Source organism: Dama dama, chromosome 29 (assembly GCF_033118175.1).
Source record: "Dama dama isolate Ldn47 chromosome 29, ASM3311817v1, whole genome shotgun sequence".
Taxonomy (NCBI): Eukaryota; Metazoa; Chordata; class Mammalia; order Artiodactyla; family Cervidae; genus Dama; species Dama dama.
Genome location: NC_083709.1, coordinates 34,640,546 through 34,657,362, shown reverse-complemented (window position 1 = coordinate 34,657,362; position 16,817 = coordinate 34,640,546). Strand labels below are relative to the sequence as shown.

The following is a 16,817-nucleotide window of genomic DNA, read 5'->3' as shown; positions in this document are numbered from 1 at the left end:
GAGGGTGGAGCTCTAATAATCTGAGTTTTTAAAATTTACTTATCATCTATTTATTTATTTATTTATTTTTGGCCTCACCACGTGGCATGTGAGATCCTAGTTCCCAGACCAGGGATTGCATTCTCCTGAAGTGAGAAGCATAGAGTCCCAACCACTAAGCTACCAGGGAAGTCCCTGATCTGGTATTTCGATTAAGCCTTCTGAATGATTCTAATGTACACTCAAATGTAAGAACTGCTGCTTTAAGATATGGGGCCTGAAAAGGATGGAGTTGACATTGACTGGTATAGTAAAGGCTGAAGAGGATACAGGTTTGGGGGTGGGGGGCGAGGGGAATCGGGGATTTGGCTTTGGACATGATGAGCTTGTGATGTCTTAGACGTACAGGTGGTAAGGAGGCAGTTGTATATATGAGTCTGGCATTGGAAACTCATATATACAGGAGAGGGGAATCTGAGTTGGAAATAGAAAGTGAAACATTAATTATGTTTCTGAGCACAAAATATATTAGATTGGATAGCATCAGTGGATAATTACTGTTTAGTAGTTTCAGCTTAACTTCAAGTAAAAGAGACAGAAAGCCAAGTAATACAGCCAAATATATTTTTAAGGAAAGGTGTCTGCTTAAGGGTGCTAAGAGATTTGAGAACTTTCAGTTCAGTTCAGTCGCTCAGTCGTGTCTGACTCTTTGCAACCCCATGAATCGCAGCACGCCAGGCCTCCCTGTCCATCACCAACTCCCGGAGTTTACTCCGGGAACTTGAGGGGTATATTTTGAGAACTTTAGGGGGTATATTTTTCTGAGCTTCCATCTATTTTTTGTAGAGGAATCTTTTACAGTAATTTTTTCCCATTTTACCATCTGTACATTGAATTTTCCTAATGTTTTCAGGGTAAAACTCAGAACTACTAAAATTTTTCTAAAGTCATCAAGTAGCTGATGAATTTCTGTATACATTTTCATCATAGAATAGCAATCCCAAATTTCTAGAGGATAGCGTGGTGGTGGTGGTTTAGTTGCTAAGTCATGTCCGACTCTTGTGATCCCATGGACTGTACCCTGCCAGGCTCCTCTGTCCTTGGGATTCTCCAGGCAAGAATACTGGAGTGGGTTGCCATTTCCTTCTCCAGAGGATCTTCCCAACCCAGGAATCAAACCCAGGTCTCCTGCATTGCAGGCAGATTCTTTACCCACTGAGCTGTGATGGAAGTCCAGAGGATTGGGGAGACGCCTTATTAAGCAATGATAGTTTTCTTGCACAGTATCTTTTCTGGAGGGTAGGTGATTAGGGCAGGATGGAGGGGAGATCCAATATTCTGAGGAATATTTCAAGGTAGGGGATTGCAGTGAGAAGGATCAGTTTCTTTAGTTACCAAGTCCATGCAGTCACCTGCAATATAATTTCCAGGATTTTCTTGATACTGTCAGATATAAATATTGACTTTATGAATAACAAGCTTCCCCGGTGGCTCAGATGGTAAAGAATCTGCCTGCAATGCAAGAGATCCAGGTTCAATCCCTGGGTCATAAAGATCCCCTGGAGAAGGGAATGGCAACTCACTCCAGTATCCTTGCCTGGAGAAATCCCATGGGCAGAAGAACCTGGCCGACTACGCTCCACGGGGTCGCAAAGAGTCAGACACGACTGAGCAACTAACACTCTCTTTCACTTATATATAACACCATGGAATCAGAATATGGCATTTATATCATGCCACTCATGTAATACTTTAAACAGCAACATTAGCAGAAAAGGCCAACCACCAAATATTTAAGGATAGAGGTAAAACAGAAGGCCATCCCTCAGGAAGGTAAATGTCATCTTTAAAAAGAGAAAAAAATAAAAAGTCATGTTTTTCCTGACCCTAAATTGGTAAGCTGTATATTTTTTTCAAAACCATTTTAAAGGCCTTTCTGATGTTGCCACCTTAGCTGCTGCTATATAATCGTCCACATTTCACCCAGTGAATCAACTCTGGGAAGCCATACCCTCTCTTGTCCCACAGTGTAATCTGATCCACCTGTCATCATCAGGGGACATCTGGGATCCATCTTATCTTCCCCACTGGCTAGTTGATTAACCAGAAAATGTTTTGAATTGGATTCATATATGGCAGAACTCCACGAACTTTATGAATTATAATGGAAGCACATTAAAGGTCAGTTTGTATTTTTGTGCTTTTAAAGAAAAAGAAAAAACTCTGACGTGGTTAGAATTGAGTGCTTAAAACTTGGAGTGAAAAATATATTAAGTGGCTAAATACAGTAATTCATGGGATCATCCGACTATGTTAAATAAAATATTTTTCTTTTAGGGTGAGGAAGTTCTAGCTCAGTAGCCTAACACAGTTGTCAATATTCAGGCATTATAGTTAGTTGGAAAGAGACAGAAAGCCCAAAAAAATGTGTTCTTTTGCTCTCTCACACTCTAATTCTACTGGATGGTGTCTCTAGCTGAAAGCTGGTGATCTTTAGTCCAGAGTATCCTTCCCACACCATGCTTTTTGCCAGATTCTTGGTGGGGGATATATTTAGTTCAGATAGCTACTAGACTTCAGCAATTTTGCCTTAATCATTACTACCTATGAGATACTTCAAAGAGAATGCCCAGGATAGGATGTCAAAGCAGTTAGGGCATCAGTTTCTAAATCTGACTTTTAGGAGGATCAGAAATTATAGTGGTTTCATGGATCAAACTATAATTCAGAACTATAAATGATGTACATGATGAATCTGTATACAAGTAAGAGTTATTTTGCTGTAATTATTATTATGATACTATGGGACAAGAAACCATGATGACTTTGCTTGAGTTTCCACTCCTGCAGCTGGGTGATTCCAGATGCTTCAGGGGTTCAGTGAATGTCTTGAACTATGCTTGAGATGTTTTGGGTTCAACAAAAGAAGCTTTTGCCAAATCCTTCTTCCCTTAATTTTTAAACATGTGTATTTCAAGGGAAATTTGATTCATATGTTTCTGATTCATTTACACTTAAATCATCAAAATGTTATTTTGTAAGAGCTATTTGATGTCCAAGAAGCTTTCTGAACCTGTTTTATAAATCCTCTTAAGTCCTTTTTCTTAAAACAGGAAGTTGCATTTTGCCAAGTACAAATAAACTCAAACGTTAAAAAGGTTCAAGTTCAGTTTCCAATTCTGAACTCCAGGTTTTAAGTGCATTCTCAATTTAGCAAAATATATTTTCCCACCCCACAGAAGTAGGGGCAGGAGGAAAGACCGTAGTGATGAAAGTGAGTAGAGGTGTTCACAAACATTATTATTCTCAGAGGTATTTCCCTAGTTGTGAAAGTTTATAAAACCTGTGGCAGGTGTTCTTGGAGCTAGTAGATATAGGTGAATTGAGAACAGGAACATCTGTCTGCTTGTTGATTTTCTGTGATATGTTTAAATATGTCTACTTTTTGTCACAGAAAAGAAAACCTAGAAGTCTTAATAGTTTAACTTCACTTTTTAAAATTTTACCTTTGACTGACTTTCAGTCTTATTTATTTTAGTAAAGATGGGAAGACTCAAGACATTTTGTTGAGAAGGAGGGATTCATGAGACTCTATGTTTTATGTCTGTACTAAGGTGATGTAACTTCAATTTTAAAATGTTATTGACATTCTATTCTTAAAATTGGATAAATGCAGAAAATTATCTCAGGTTCATATTAAGAGGTCTCTTAACTATGTATTAGCCTTATAACTTAATGCAGAGGTGATTCAACCTGAACCTGAAATCCCCTTATGGCTGATTCACTTTCATTTATTAAAAGAAAGTAAGACCAATTATAATGGGGTTGGGGACAACTCTAAAACAGTTTGCTCGATATTCCACTTTATCACTATTTCTTATATTCAGTTCAGTTCAGTTGCTCAGTCGTGTCCAACTCTTGGCAACCCCATGGACCACAGCACGCCAGGCCTCCCTGTCTATTACCAACTCCCAGAGTTTACTGAAACTCATGTCCAATGAGTCACTGATGCCATCCAACCATCTCATCCTCTGTCATCCGCTTCTGCTCCTGTCCTCAATCTTTCCCAGGATCAGGGTCTTTTCAAAAGTCAGCTCTTCGCATCAGGTGGCCAAGGTATTGGAGTTTTAGCTTCAACATCAGTCCCTCCAATGAACACTCAGGACTGATCTCCTTTAGGATGGACTAGTTGGACCTCCTTGCAGTCCAAGGGACTCTCAAGAGTCTTCAGCACCACCACAATTCAAAAGCATCAATTTTTTGGTGCTCAGCTTTCTTCACAGTCCAACTCTCACATCCATACATGACCACTGGAAAAACCATAGCCTTGACTAGACGGACCTTTGTTAGCAAAGTAATGTCTCTGCTTTTTAATATGCTATCTAGGTTGGTCATAACTTTCCTTCCAAGGAGTATGTGTCTTTTAATTTCATGGCTGCAATCACCATCTGCAGTGATTTTGAACCCAAAAAGATAAAGTCTGCCACTGTTTCCACTGTTTCACTATCAATTTGCCATGAAGTGATGGGACCAGATGTCATGATCTTAGTTTTCTGAATGTTGAGCTTTAAGCCAAATTTTTCATTCTCCTCTTTCACTTTCATCAAGAGGCTTTTTAGTTCCTCTTCACTTTCTGCCGTAAGGGTGGTGTCATCTGCATATCTGAGGTTATTGATATTTCTCCTGGCAGTCTTGATTCCAGCTTGTGCTTCCTCCAGCCCAGTGTTTCTCATGATGTACTCTGCATATAAACTAAATAAACAGGGTGACAATATACAGCCTTGATGTACTCCTTTCCCAATTTGGAACCAGTCTGTTGTTCCGTGTCCAGTTCTAACTGTTGCTTCCTGAACTGCATACCGATTTCTCAAGAGGCAGGTCAGGTGGTCTGGTATTCCGATCTCTTGAAGAATTTTCCTCAGTTTGTGGTGATCCACACAGTCGAAGGCTTTGGCATAGTCAATAAAGCAGAAATAGATGTTTTTCTGAAACTCTCTTGCTTTTTTGATGATCCAGCAGATGTTGGCAATTTGATCTCTGGTTCCTCTACCTTTTCTAAAACCAGCTTGAACATCTGAAAGTTCATGGTTCACGTATTGCTAAAGCCTGGCTTGGAGAATTTTGAGCATTACTTTGCTAGTATGTAAGATGAGTGCCATTGTGCGGTAGTTTGCTCATTCTTTGGCATTGCCTTTCTATGGGATTGGAATGAAAACTGACCTTTTTCAGTCCTATGGCCACTGCTGAGTTTTCCAAATCTGCTGACATATTGAGTGCAGCACTTTCACAGCATCATCTTTCAGGATTTGAAATACCTCAACTGGAATTCCATAACCTCCACTAGCTTTGTTCGTAGTGATGCTTCCTAAGTCCCACTTGACTTAGCATTCTAGGATGTCTGGCTCTAGGTGAGTGATCACACCATCATGATTTTCTGGGTCATGAAGATCTTTTTTGTACAGTTCTTCTGTGTATTCTTACCACCTCTTCTTAATATCTTCTGCTTCTTTTAGGTCCATACCATTTCTGTTCTTTATTGAGCCCATCTTTTCATGAAATATTCCCTTGGTATCTCAAATTTCTTTGGAGAGTACTCTAGTCTTTCCCATTCTATTGTTTCCCTCTATCTCTTTGCATTGATCACTGAGGAAAGCTTTCTTATCTTTTCTTGCTATTCTTTGGGACTCTGGATTCAAATGAGTATATCTTTCCTTCTCTCCTTTGCTTTTTGTTTGTCTTCTTTTCAAGATATTTGAAAGGCCTCCTCAGACAGCCATATTGCTTTTTTGCATTTCTTTTTCTTGGGGATGGTCTTGATCCCTGTCTGCTGTACAATGTCACGAAGCTCCGTCTATAGTTCATCAGGCTCTCTGTCTGTCAGATCTAGTCCCTTAAATCTATTTCTCACTTCCACTGTATAATTGTAAGGGATTTGATTTAGGTCATACCTGAATGGTCTAGTGGTTTTCCCTACTTTCTTCAATTCAAGTCTGAATTTGGCAAACCGATTTCATGATCTGAGCCACGGTCCACTCCTGGTCTTGTTTTTGCTAACTGTATAGAGCTTCTCCATCTTTGGCTGCAAAGAATATAATCAATCTGATTTCGGTGTTGGCCATCTGGTGATGTCCATGTATAGTCTTCTCTTGTGTTGTTGAAAGAGGGCATTTGTTATGACCAGTGCGTTTTCTTGGCAAAACTCTATTAGCCTTTGCCCTGCTTCATTCTGTACTCCAAGGTCAAATTTGCCTGTTACTCCAGATGTTTCTTGACTTCCTAGTTTTGCTTTCCAGTCCCCTGTTATGAAAAGGACATCTTTTTTGGGTGTTAGTCCATCCATGGACCACATTATTTGGGTGTGGTCCGTTGACGGACCACATTTCTTCTATACTGCTGAGTAATTGATTCTTGGAATGACAGGTATTATGCAACTGAAAATGCTTTACTTAAAAATTATTAATTACACTCTCAGTTCAATCATGGAAGCCCCCTTGCAGCAGCCACCTTGGAAATATGTTAATTTTATAAAGCTGATTTTATTAAACTTGCTAAACAAGGGGAAAGAGCACCTTGACAGTCTAATTTCTCAAATGGGTAATTTAGGGAAGAAGATGTGCAGAGTTTAGGGGCCATAGTTAGTCACAGGATTGTTTCAGAATGGAAGCTAATTAATGAAGTCTAGTTGGAGAATGGTAGGATTTGTAAACTGGGCAAGTTGCGATATTGTTTTTGGAACATAAGTTCATGAATAATTAATATTAAATTAGTTTGTGCTCTTATCTTGGAACACATGGTTCTGAAAGGAGCTGGTGTTAAAACATTTAAGTTTAGAGAATTTGTGCTACATCATACTATCTATTGTTTTCTGACTTATAGCATAGGATTGCAGATTGTGAATTTTGTTTTATTTCTCACAACAAACTACCTATCACAACAAACAAAGTACAACACACACATATTGACTTGTTTAATGACCATTAACTTTTTTCATACAATATTCATAATCAATTAAGCCTTGTTGAGTACCTCTGTATCTATAAAATACAATAAAAGTTATCCTTTTCCTTTAATTCTACATCTTATTCACTCTCAGAATGTATATGATACTAACAATGAAATGCCTTTCAGAATTTATATTGTATTTTGAGCTAGTTTAATATCATCTGAAGTAAGTGTTTAGTTGTCTACACCCAGTTTTGCCTAGAAAGAATTTATGCCTTCTGAAATGTTAGAGCCTTATATGCTACTTAGTAGTAATGAGCGCTAGTGGTAAAGAACCCACTTGCCAACACAGGAGATGTAAGAGACGCGGGTTCGATCCCTGGATTGGGAAGATCCCCTGGAGGAGGGCATGGCAACCCACTCCAGTGTTCTTGCCTGGAGAATCCTATGGACAGAGGAGCCCAGTGGGTACAGCTCATACGGTAGTAAAGATTTAGACACAACTGAAGCAACTTAGCATGCTTGCAGTAACACTGAATTTTGAGAAAAAAGACAGTGTTCATTTTGTAAAATAGCATAATGCAATTCTCCCAATGCTTATTTACATGTAAATAGATTTTCAGAGGAAAAAACGTTGTTAAAGAGAACTCTTAAAAAGGATAATGAAGTAATCAGGTGTTGGCTCTGGTAAAGTATCTATCTGCAATGCAGAAGACACAGCTTTGATCCCTGGGTCAGGAAGATCCCTAGGAGTAGGAAATGACAGCCCACTTCAGTATTCTTGCCTGGAAAATCCCATGGACATTGGAGCCTGGCGGGCTAGTATCCATCAGATCTATTTCAAGCTGGTTTCTTTTCCATTTTACTTCTATCGGAAAATGTATTTCAAGCTGATGACTTTCTCAAATTTCTACATTTTGAGAGCCAAATAATCATATGACCTTTCAGATGCTATGGGAGGATCCACCTGTAGTGATAGAACATTTACTTTGTTTCCTATGACTTGGAGCATTCTGCTGCTCTAGGTTTCTGTTTGAGGCTTTTCTTTTAACCTATGTTTCTCCCACCCTTCTTTTTCTTCTCCAGGACTGTCCACCAGAAGCAGGTGATTTCCGAGCACAGCAGTGCTCAGCTCATAATGATGTCAAATACCATGGCCAGTTTTATGAATGGCTTCCTGTGTCTAATGACCCTGACAACCCATGTTCCCTCAAGTGTCAGGCCAAAGGAACAGCCCTGGTTGTTGAACTTGCACCTAAAGTCTTAGATGGGACTCGTTGCTACACAGAATCTTTGGATATGTGCATCAGTGGTTTGTGCCAAGTAAGTGCCAGCTTCTTTGCATTCTATTTTTCTGGAGGGATTTGTGTCAATAGCTTTTGTGTAGTCCTGCTATCTGAATAAACGTTTTCTAGCATTGATAAGCTATCTGAATTTCTAGCATTTCTAGCTATCTGAATTAACGTTTTCTAGCATTGATAAGTGATGACCCATTGGAAAATTGAGGTTCAACATCAGTTAAAACTATAAGAGCTTTATTTTATATTAAGGAAAAGTGGGCTAGAGTTTTTCTTTCTTTCCTGATGTCTCACTTGAATATAGTAGAATAAAACTTCAATATTGTGTATCACTTTTGTACTAGATTTTGAAATTACCTCTACTTTGGTTGTTCCTGAAATAATGGTGTGTGTGTGCGCGCGTGCGCATGCGCACGCATGTGCGTGTATGTGTATTTGTATTTGGAGGCATCAACTTTCATTTATTTGTAGCTTCAGAGTTTCTCAGGTAAGATTTCTTATAAAATGTCCAAGTATACTGTAGGAGAATTTGTTGTTTCTTTATCATGACTACAATTTTATTGAAAATTTAGACAACTGTAGGAAAAGGCAAGCCAGTGCCAACTTTCAGGTCAAAATTTCAGCCAGAAAAATCTTTTAAATGGAGATAGCAAAGAGATTTGATTTTTGGTGTAAATTTATCAATGTCTACTTTAGTGGAGGAGGATGGGGAGGCACTTATCTGGAGGCTCAGCAGTAAAAAATGCAGGAGACACAGAATCAGTCTCTGGGTTGGGAAGATACCCTGGAGAAGGAAATGACAACCCACTCCAGTATTCTTGCCTGGAGAATTCCATGGACAGAGGAACCTGGCAGACTACAGTCCATGGGGCCGCGAAGAGTCGGACATGACTTAGCAACTAAACTCCAACGACTTTAGTGGGGAGTTAGTAAGATGAGGGAGAGTTAGTACGTTTGCTGTCTTGATTTCAAAGTCTATGTTTTGGAGTAGGATGACAAGCCAAGTTTCAGGAACAAGCAATTGCTCCAGTGTCCCCTGTGCTATACTTCACCACATAATGTTATATTTCACAAAGTAGACATTTTGAGAATCTTTGCCTCTTCCAAGAAGACATTGTTTGAAATTTTTATGTCTTCAGAATTTCAGATATCACATTTAGCAATTTAGGAGTAAACTTAAAATGTGTTTCAGTAATTTGTTGTTTCAAATTCACGTTTCTTTAAAACCTAACTATTCAGACGTAAAAGGAGTAACTAGTGCAAATGACAAGAGATATGAGATGCCCTACGAGGTTCTGTGTATATGAGAGGGACACAGACATATTAAGCCTTCATGAGGTCTGGAATGATAAGGCAGGGAAATTTTGGCAAGTCCAAGCACTTCTTAGGTAACAAGATAGAGTGGTATTTACATATCTGAAGGTTTCATGTGAATTTCAGCTATGAATTTAAATATAGAATCTTACTGCTTTAAAGCTGGGAAAAACCCAAGAGGTGATCTAATCAACAACCTAAAAAGCGGTATATTTGAATATCATTTGTGATATTTGGTGTTAGTTTCTTGCTCTAAGACTCTCAGTTTCTGTTGAGATGGAGTTATGAAAGTTGCAAAAGCTTTGGGAATGACAGAATTGTAAACCAAATAGATACAGGAAAGAGACTGTGTTGTTGGGAATGGTAACTAATAATAATTTCTTTTGTATGTATACTGTTTGAACAAAACAAGACAGTTTTCCATTTTGTCAATGAGAAAAAATGAGGGATCAGAAAGTTTGTGTGATTTTCTGCAAGTTATATGCTTGGTCATGGCAGAAATTTCAGGCCCCTTTATATCTATTCCAAAGTTGTATGTCCTATATTACACTGATGAATGAACCAAAATAAACAAGATAGCCCGGCAAATTCGGTTTCATTTGTTTTTGTTGCATAGGAATTCAGCAGAGCCTCTTACTTTCCAGATTAATCCTGCCAACTGGCTTCATGTATGTTGGCAAATGAAGCAACAGTAAATATGCCTCCCCATTTTAGATTCTTAAAAGTATGACCTGTTAGATTTGGAGGCAAATGTAAATTACAGAATATCTGAAAAGAATGGTGGCTTATACATGGAAATTATAATCAGTTATTATTATTTACTTGTCTTGTTAGAGGCAATAGTAGGGTAAAGGAGATGGTAAAGTTCAGATTGTATCTAGGCACTAGCAAGTAGCAGAATATCCCCAGCTATACAGTAAAGAGAGAGAGAGGTATTTGGGGAGTAAATCATGTTGGCTTGAATGTTAGACAGGATTATGGGCAACAGTGGGTGGCCAAGAAAGAGTTTTGGTGGAAAATAGACAATCCAAGCTCTTTTTAGAAAGTTGAGTATAGCTACAGTTATAGGATGCTCAAAGTGGACCACTTACAGGAGCCTTGAGGTAAGGAGACCAGCTTGAAAAAGAGACTCTTAGAGCAGCCAAGATGAAGAAAAGCATGAGCCTGGACCAGGCCAGTGACAGCAGGAACAGAAGGGAAACAATGCCTAAAACCAGGAAGTTTTCATTTTGACTATGACAAGAGCAAGGGAATAGTTTTTTAAAAACAAAAAGAAATACATCAAATTAATCATGCTCAGGGAATCAAAAACTACCACTTTTATTATGAATTTATAAGGGATATCATTTTGGATCCTTGTTACCATTACCATAGTAGCCTGTGTTTTCATGATTAAAACCTACTTGGCTTTTATAAAAAGGAGGGAAGAAATAGAAAGAGACAACAATAAGAGAGGAATGTGATAGAAGCTTTCCCAAATGGTTAACAATCCTAAAAATGTGCATAACTTTGCAGATAAAAATTATAACATTATCCTTTGGTGGGGAAAACCCGTGGAGAAGGGAATGGCAATGCACTCCAGTATTTTTGCCTGGGAATTCCCATGGACAGAGAAGTCCATTCAGTCGCATAGAGTCAGACACAACTGAGCAATTAACACACACATGACATTATCAAAATGATGAAATAATTGTTTATCTACCCAAAGAAAAAATGATGATAGAGGAATAAAGATGGAATACTTAAATGCAGTATATACTCTTTCAGAAGAAGAGTGAAATTAGTCACCAAAAGAAAAGCCCTCACTGCTTCCTATAAAGAGTGGACATACATAAATTCTATTCTACTTAGAAAAAATTCCTTTATTCAGGCTGTAGCTGTATATTGGTGATTAGTATTTGTGATTTGTGGTAAGAAACATTCAGAAAAAAAATTTTCATAATTTTTAAAACACTGTCAAAAATCTTAATGCTTACTGAAATACACAGTTTTTATAAAGAGCTGCTCCTGGTTTCCTGAAAAATTCATCTCCTCTGCCCCATATTCCATTCTCCTCCATTTTTACCCCGTTTATTGGGAATTCTCAGCTCTATCTCTGACCTCATTGTTGTCTTCTTATCACTTTTTTTATTTTTTGGCCACACCGGCTCTTCACTGTCGCATGGACTTTCTCTGGTTGCAGCAAGTGGAGGCTGTTCTCTAGTTGCGGTGCACAGGCGTCTCACAGCACTGTGGCTTCTCCTGTTGCAGAGCACTGGTTTCTAGAGTGCGTGGGTTCAATAGTTGTGGCACATGGGTTTAGTTGCCCCATGACATATGGGTTCTCACTTCGCAGCTCAAACCCGTGTCCCTTGCATTGGCAGATGGATTCTTAACCATTGGGCCACAGGAGAGTCTTTTATTATCACTTTTTTTGTTTTTTGTAAGCTGCTTCAAATATTTTTGATGCTATTTGGTTTTTATAATTCAGATATGAATTATAAACTCCACAGAAGCAAATATCTAGCATTGGAGATCATCTTACCATGATAGAAAATAGCAGCATAACTAAGAGATTTTTCACTTTTAAATACCAGTTATTCCAGTTATGCCTGTCTAATACTCAACAAAAATCCACTTCCTCCAAACCATTTGAGACTTTCACTCAAATAAAATTGTGGCAATTTAGACTTCAAGAGATAAAAGCAATTTACAGATATTACTGTTCACAGAGGAGGGAACTGGGACCTGCCAGGAGTTCCAAAAGTCATAAATGAGGAGGTTTTCCATACTTGTAGTGAATTTGCTTCAGGAAAATGTTAGAATCATTGCTCCTTATAAGAGATACCTTAGACTTACTCAGTACTATCAAGCTTCGTATCAGGCAGTATATTCATTCTAATAGCATAGTAATATAAATATTAATCATCATAATAAAATATCTGCCATTTTTAGTAACTACCACATCTAGGCACTTTTCATGTATTTTACAGCTCTGCATATTAGATGACATTTTTCTCTTTTCACAGATGAAGGACGAGGCTCAGGTAGGTGATAGGACTCAATCAGAAATACCCAGCTCTGACTCTTAAGCCCCTGTTACTCCTGATAAAACTGAGTAGACAGTGGCAGTATTATGTTCAGTACTGGTCCCCAAACCTGACTGCCTTCCAGAATCACTTGGAGAGCTCTTAAAAGATGCAACTCTTAGGCTCTATCCTCCACAAATTCAGATTTATCCATTTGATGTTTTTAAAACATTCCCCTTATGACCCTAGTTGTTTGGCCAGATTTATGAATCACTTAAGAGCAGACAGGATTTAAAGTCAAAAGACACAGATTAGAATCTGAATTTTCTTTAATGATCTGTCTGTGTAATGTTGATCATGTTGCTTACCCTTCCTGAATTCTGTTTTTACTCTGGAAAATAAGATTGTCTCACAGACTGTAGAGCCGTGAGATAGTCGATGTGAAAATGCTTAATAAACTGCCAAATGCTATGACAAAGTGAAATACCCTGAACATTTTGCAAAATGTATTAACGTAGTGGTTCCCTGTGTGGAACTTCAGAACCTTGTAACAATTCAAAAAAAGTTTATAGAATGAGATAAAGTAACTTACTTCTTATTCTGCTAAGAACATTCCAGAAGAAAAGGAGACCTTCTATAATGTACTATCACCATCATCATTTCATAAATGAAATTTTAATAACAAGAAAGCAATAAGAAAAAAAAAAAAAGAAAGCAATAAGAACTTGCTTTCAGAATGAAGGATGATCCTTTAAATTTAGTCTGCCTTATGAGAAATTTACTACCCTGTACTTATTTTTTATCCTTTATCCAGAGCACAGAAATTGCTACTAACAGTGCCTCACAGCCCAGCATTTGGAAAGCACTGCCTTTTGAGATTATCTTGCCCAGCCCTGAGAAATATTGCTGCACGGGGTTATATGATTTTCCCAGGATCTACCAGCTACTTAATGGCAGGCTAGAGGTCATGGAATATGACTGTTTATCAGCATTTTTAAATTATGCCTTCTGTGTTATTTCTTCAGCCTCTCCCACTGGCCAAAACCTTGTCCAGCTTTAATTCCGTCATTTACACAAGAAAACAATCGGTTTGGTGAATCTCTTTTCAAACCACATGCTCCCCTTTCCATCCCCCCTAGAATCTGAGCATTTTCTGCAGTAGGAGTGGTCATGTTGGTGTCTCTCCCCACCTTGCATCTTGGACTGAGAAACACTGGGATTTCTGTTTGCTTATTATCTCTCTGAACTAGATGAAGTTGGAGATGAGGCAGAGCCAAGAAGGCAGTTGTCATCTATGAAGAGTTAAGAGCAAGTGCTCTGAAGTTGTACTGCCTGGGTTTGAATCTAAGCTCCACCACCCATTCATGTATGACTTTGAGCAAGTTCTTGAGCCTCAATTTTCTTATCTGCAAGATGAGGCTAATATCTGGAACTGCCTGATAGGAGCGACATGAGGATTATGTGATCAAATGCATTAAAGTGCTTACTGTGAGCTTGATCAGTACTAGCTTTTGGTAGGAGTAGTACTCAAGTTGTTTCTGTCTTTGACTTTTTCCTCTTTATGGCCTTTTTGAGCACATGGTTTAATGTGGTTATAATACTGAAAGGGATCCTAACTTCCCAGCGAATGAACAGACCTTCTGTTAATTTCCTATTGCGACCTTCTTTTGCTAATAGCTCCACATTGCACCATTATCAACTCCTGATCCAGGGCAGTGAATTGCGTCCTGTACAGAGTTAATGAGCCATCACAAATAGGATCAGCTCTATTAGTGCTGCTGTTATTCATTTATTTTCATTATCCAAATTACCCCATTTATATTTGTTATAAAGCACAAAGCCAGTTTCTGTTTTACATATAAAAAAAGAGTAGCATAAATTTACAGATAGAACATGTGCTGCTGTTAAAAGTAATTTTGAGGTTATTTTGAAGTCAAATTCAGAAGAGTGCATTTTATTTTCATAATTAATGAAATTCATCAGTTGATGTCTAATCTACATATATCAAAAGACAAAGTGCGATTATAAGCCAGCTCTTTTGTAATGAATGTGCATATTTATAATACTGCACAGTGCTCTTTCAGAAAACAAGGCATTTCATAAAGGAAAAGGAGAATTCCTTTCAAGTAGTACTTTATATAATGTTGTTGTAAAATGAATAATACAATAAAGAAATAAGCAATAACTTGGATCATGGAGTTTTGATGTCTATACTATGGTGACATAAAAATAAACCGTAGTTCTAACAAAGAAGTTCTTTCCATTTTTAATAATTCCTGTGGTGAGTAGTTGGAAATGAATTGAATGGAATGATTATTTCTCCATCTCTGTCTGTGACCTAAGTCACTAGTATCAAATGTCTACCAGTTATTCTAAAGGTGGTGATGTCAGAAACCTGGACTTGGCTGGTTTTCCTTCTGTTTTGTAACCTAATTCCACATGGAAGCATGGCATTGCTTTAGAGATTTAATGCACCACTTCTCTTTTTTTCCCCTTTGCGTGACACAGTAAAGTTGAACTATTTATTACCTACTAGTTGACTTTTAAGAAATTAATTTCTGATCATTATATATCTGTTCTCCTAATAGTCTGGTGGGTGCTGAGGTTATAGCATTAAATATCATCTCTCAGGAATGGTATCTTCTAGAGCTCTTGTGAAAAATTCAGTTCGTTTGTTTATTTAACAAATATTTACTTAGGAACTAGCAGTGTGCTAGATCCTGGAAATACAGGAATGGACAGGGAAAAAACACAGTCCCCTCCCTCAAAGAACTGACACTCAGAGGGGAGATGAACCAAGTGGACAGGAAAGTGTACAATTACCCTATATTGTATTCTCCTAACTGAACAGGAGTTTATAGTGAAAACAGGAGTGTTCTTTCTAAAATACAGATTTAACTTCATTTCTTGTCTGCTGGAAACATTCCAATTGCATTCTATCAATCACTTTCAAGAAGAAGAAAGCCCAAATTTCTTTACATGGCAGCTTTCTTTACTGGGTGGCTTGAAAAAATAGACATTTATTCTCCCACAATTCTGGAGGCTAGAAGTACGGAGCACTACTTTCTCTGAGGCTTTGGGTAGAATCTATCTTTGCCTCTCCCTAACTTCTAATGGTGGCTGTCGGTCTCTGTCTGTATCTTCACAAGGCCATCTCCCTTCTGCGTCTGTGTGTCTCTGTCTTTACATAGCACTTTCCTCCCCATGTCTTTGTTTTCTCTTCTTAAAAGGACATCAGTGATATTGGATTAGGGCCCATTCTAATTGAGTATGACCTCATTTTAACTTAATTACATCTGCCAAGGCACTATTTCCAAATAAGATCACACTCACAGGCACTGAGGGTTATAATTTCAACACATCTTTCCCTGGGGATACAATACAATCTGCAATAGCATAAATTCTTGTTTATTTTTACATAGTACAAATGTGTATATACATATATTCATATACATGCATGTCTATACACACACACACACACACACACACACATATAATTTGAATAGTTTTTAAGAACCACAGTGGGAGAAATTTAGACTGTGATAAATCAAAGGGATATTTGACCAAACATGGAATCAAGAAATGCTCAGAGGAAGAGGTAGCTGGAAACACCTAACTAGCACCTAGATTGGAAGAAATAAAGGGCTGGACATCAGGATCTATGTCATGAAGAGCTAAATAACCTATAGTACTGTATAATACTAAGAGCCAAAGAGTGCCAGGGAAGGAGTGCCAGTGCAAATGGAAAATAAAGTGAGATGTGTATTTTAGAAAGAGTACTCTATTTGCACAGAGGCAGTGGATTAGAACAGGCTCCAAATTAGTTGGATTAAAAGAAGAGATTTTAAAACAAATCAGGAGACAGATTCATTTAGACTTGGTGACTGGTGAAATATAATAGGAGAGAAAAATTGAGAGCTGAAGATGATGCTCGAGTTTCTAGTTTGTAGTTTAAGCAACATATGGTGCTGCTGTTCATTAGGGTAGAACATAGGAGAAAGGCAAGGGGCTGGTTTGGAGCAGAGATAAGGAGATGATATAATATGTGCAACGTGCTGTCTACCATGTGATGGTCACTCAGTGAATTCCTGTCCTTTCTTCCTCCCTCTTAACTCTGTCTTCTTAATTGTGATGGACACTTGTATTTCCAAGTTTGTATGATCACAGTCCTGTTTATGTATGTTTAAAAATCTGTCAGGGTAATCTTTTCTGTGACCACATGCCTGTTAGATAACAAGTCAAGTGTTTATCACTTTTAGGAAAAACTGAAGTGTAC

At 38.0% G+C, this 16,817-nt stretch overlaps 1 protein-coding gene across 1 annotated transcript in view; it reads left to right on the top strand.

The window, feature by feature from the left end:
- LOC133048525 (ADAMTS-like protein 1) overlaps positions 1-16,817 on the top strand; it is a 270,703-nt gene that overhangs the window by 119,115 nt on the left and 134,771 nt on the right. Inside the window, exon 4 of the mRNA XM_061132223.1 lies at positions 8,008-8,244. Coding sequence (XP_060988206.1) covers positions 8,008-8,244 — 237 coding nt within the window. The remainder of the gene's footprint in view (positions 1-8,007; positions 8,245-16,817) is intronic.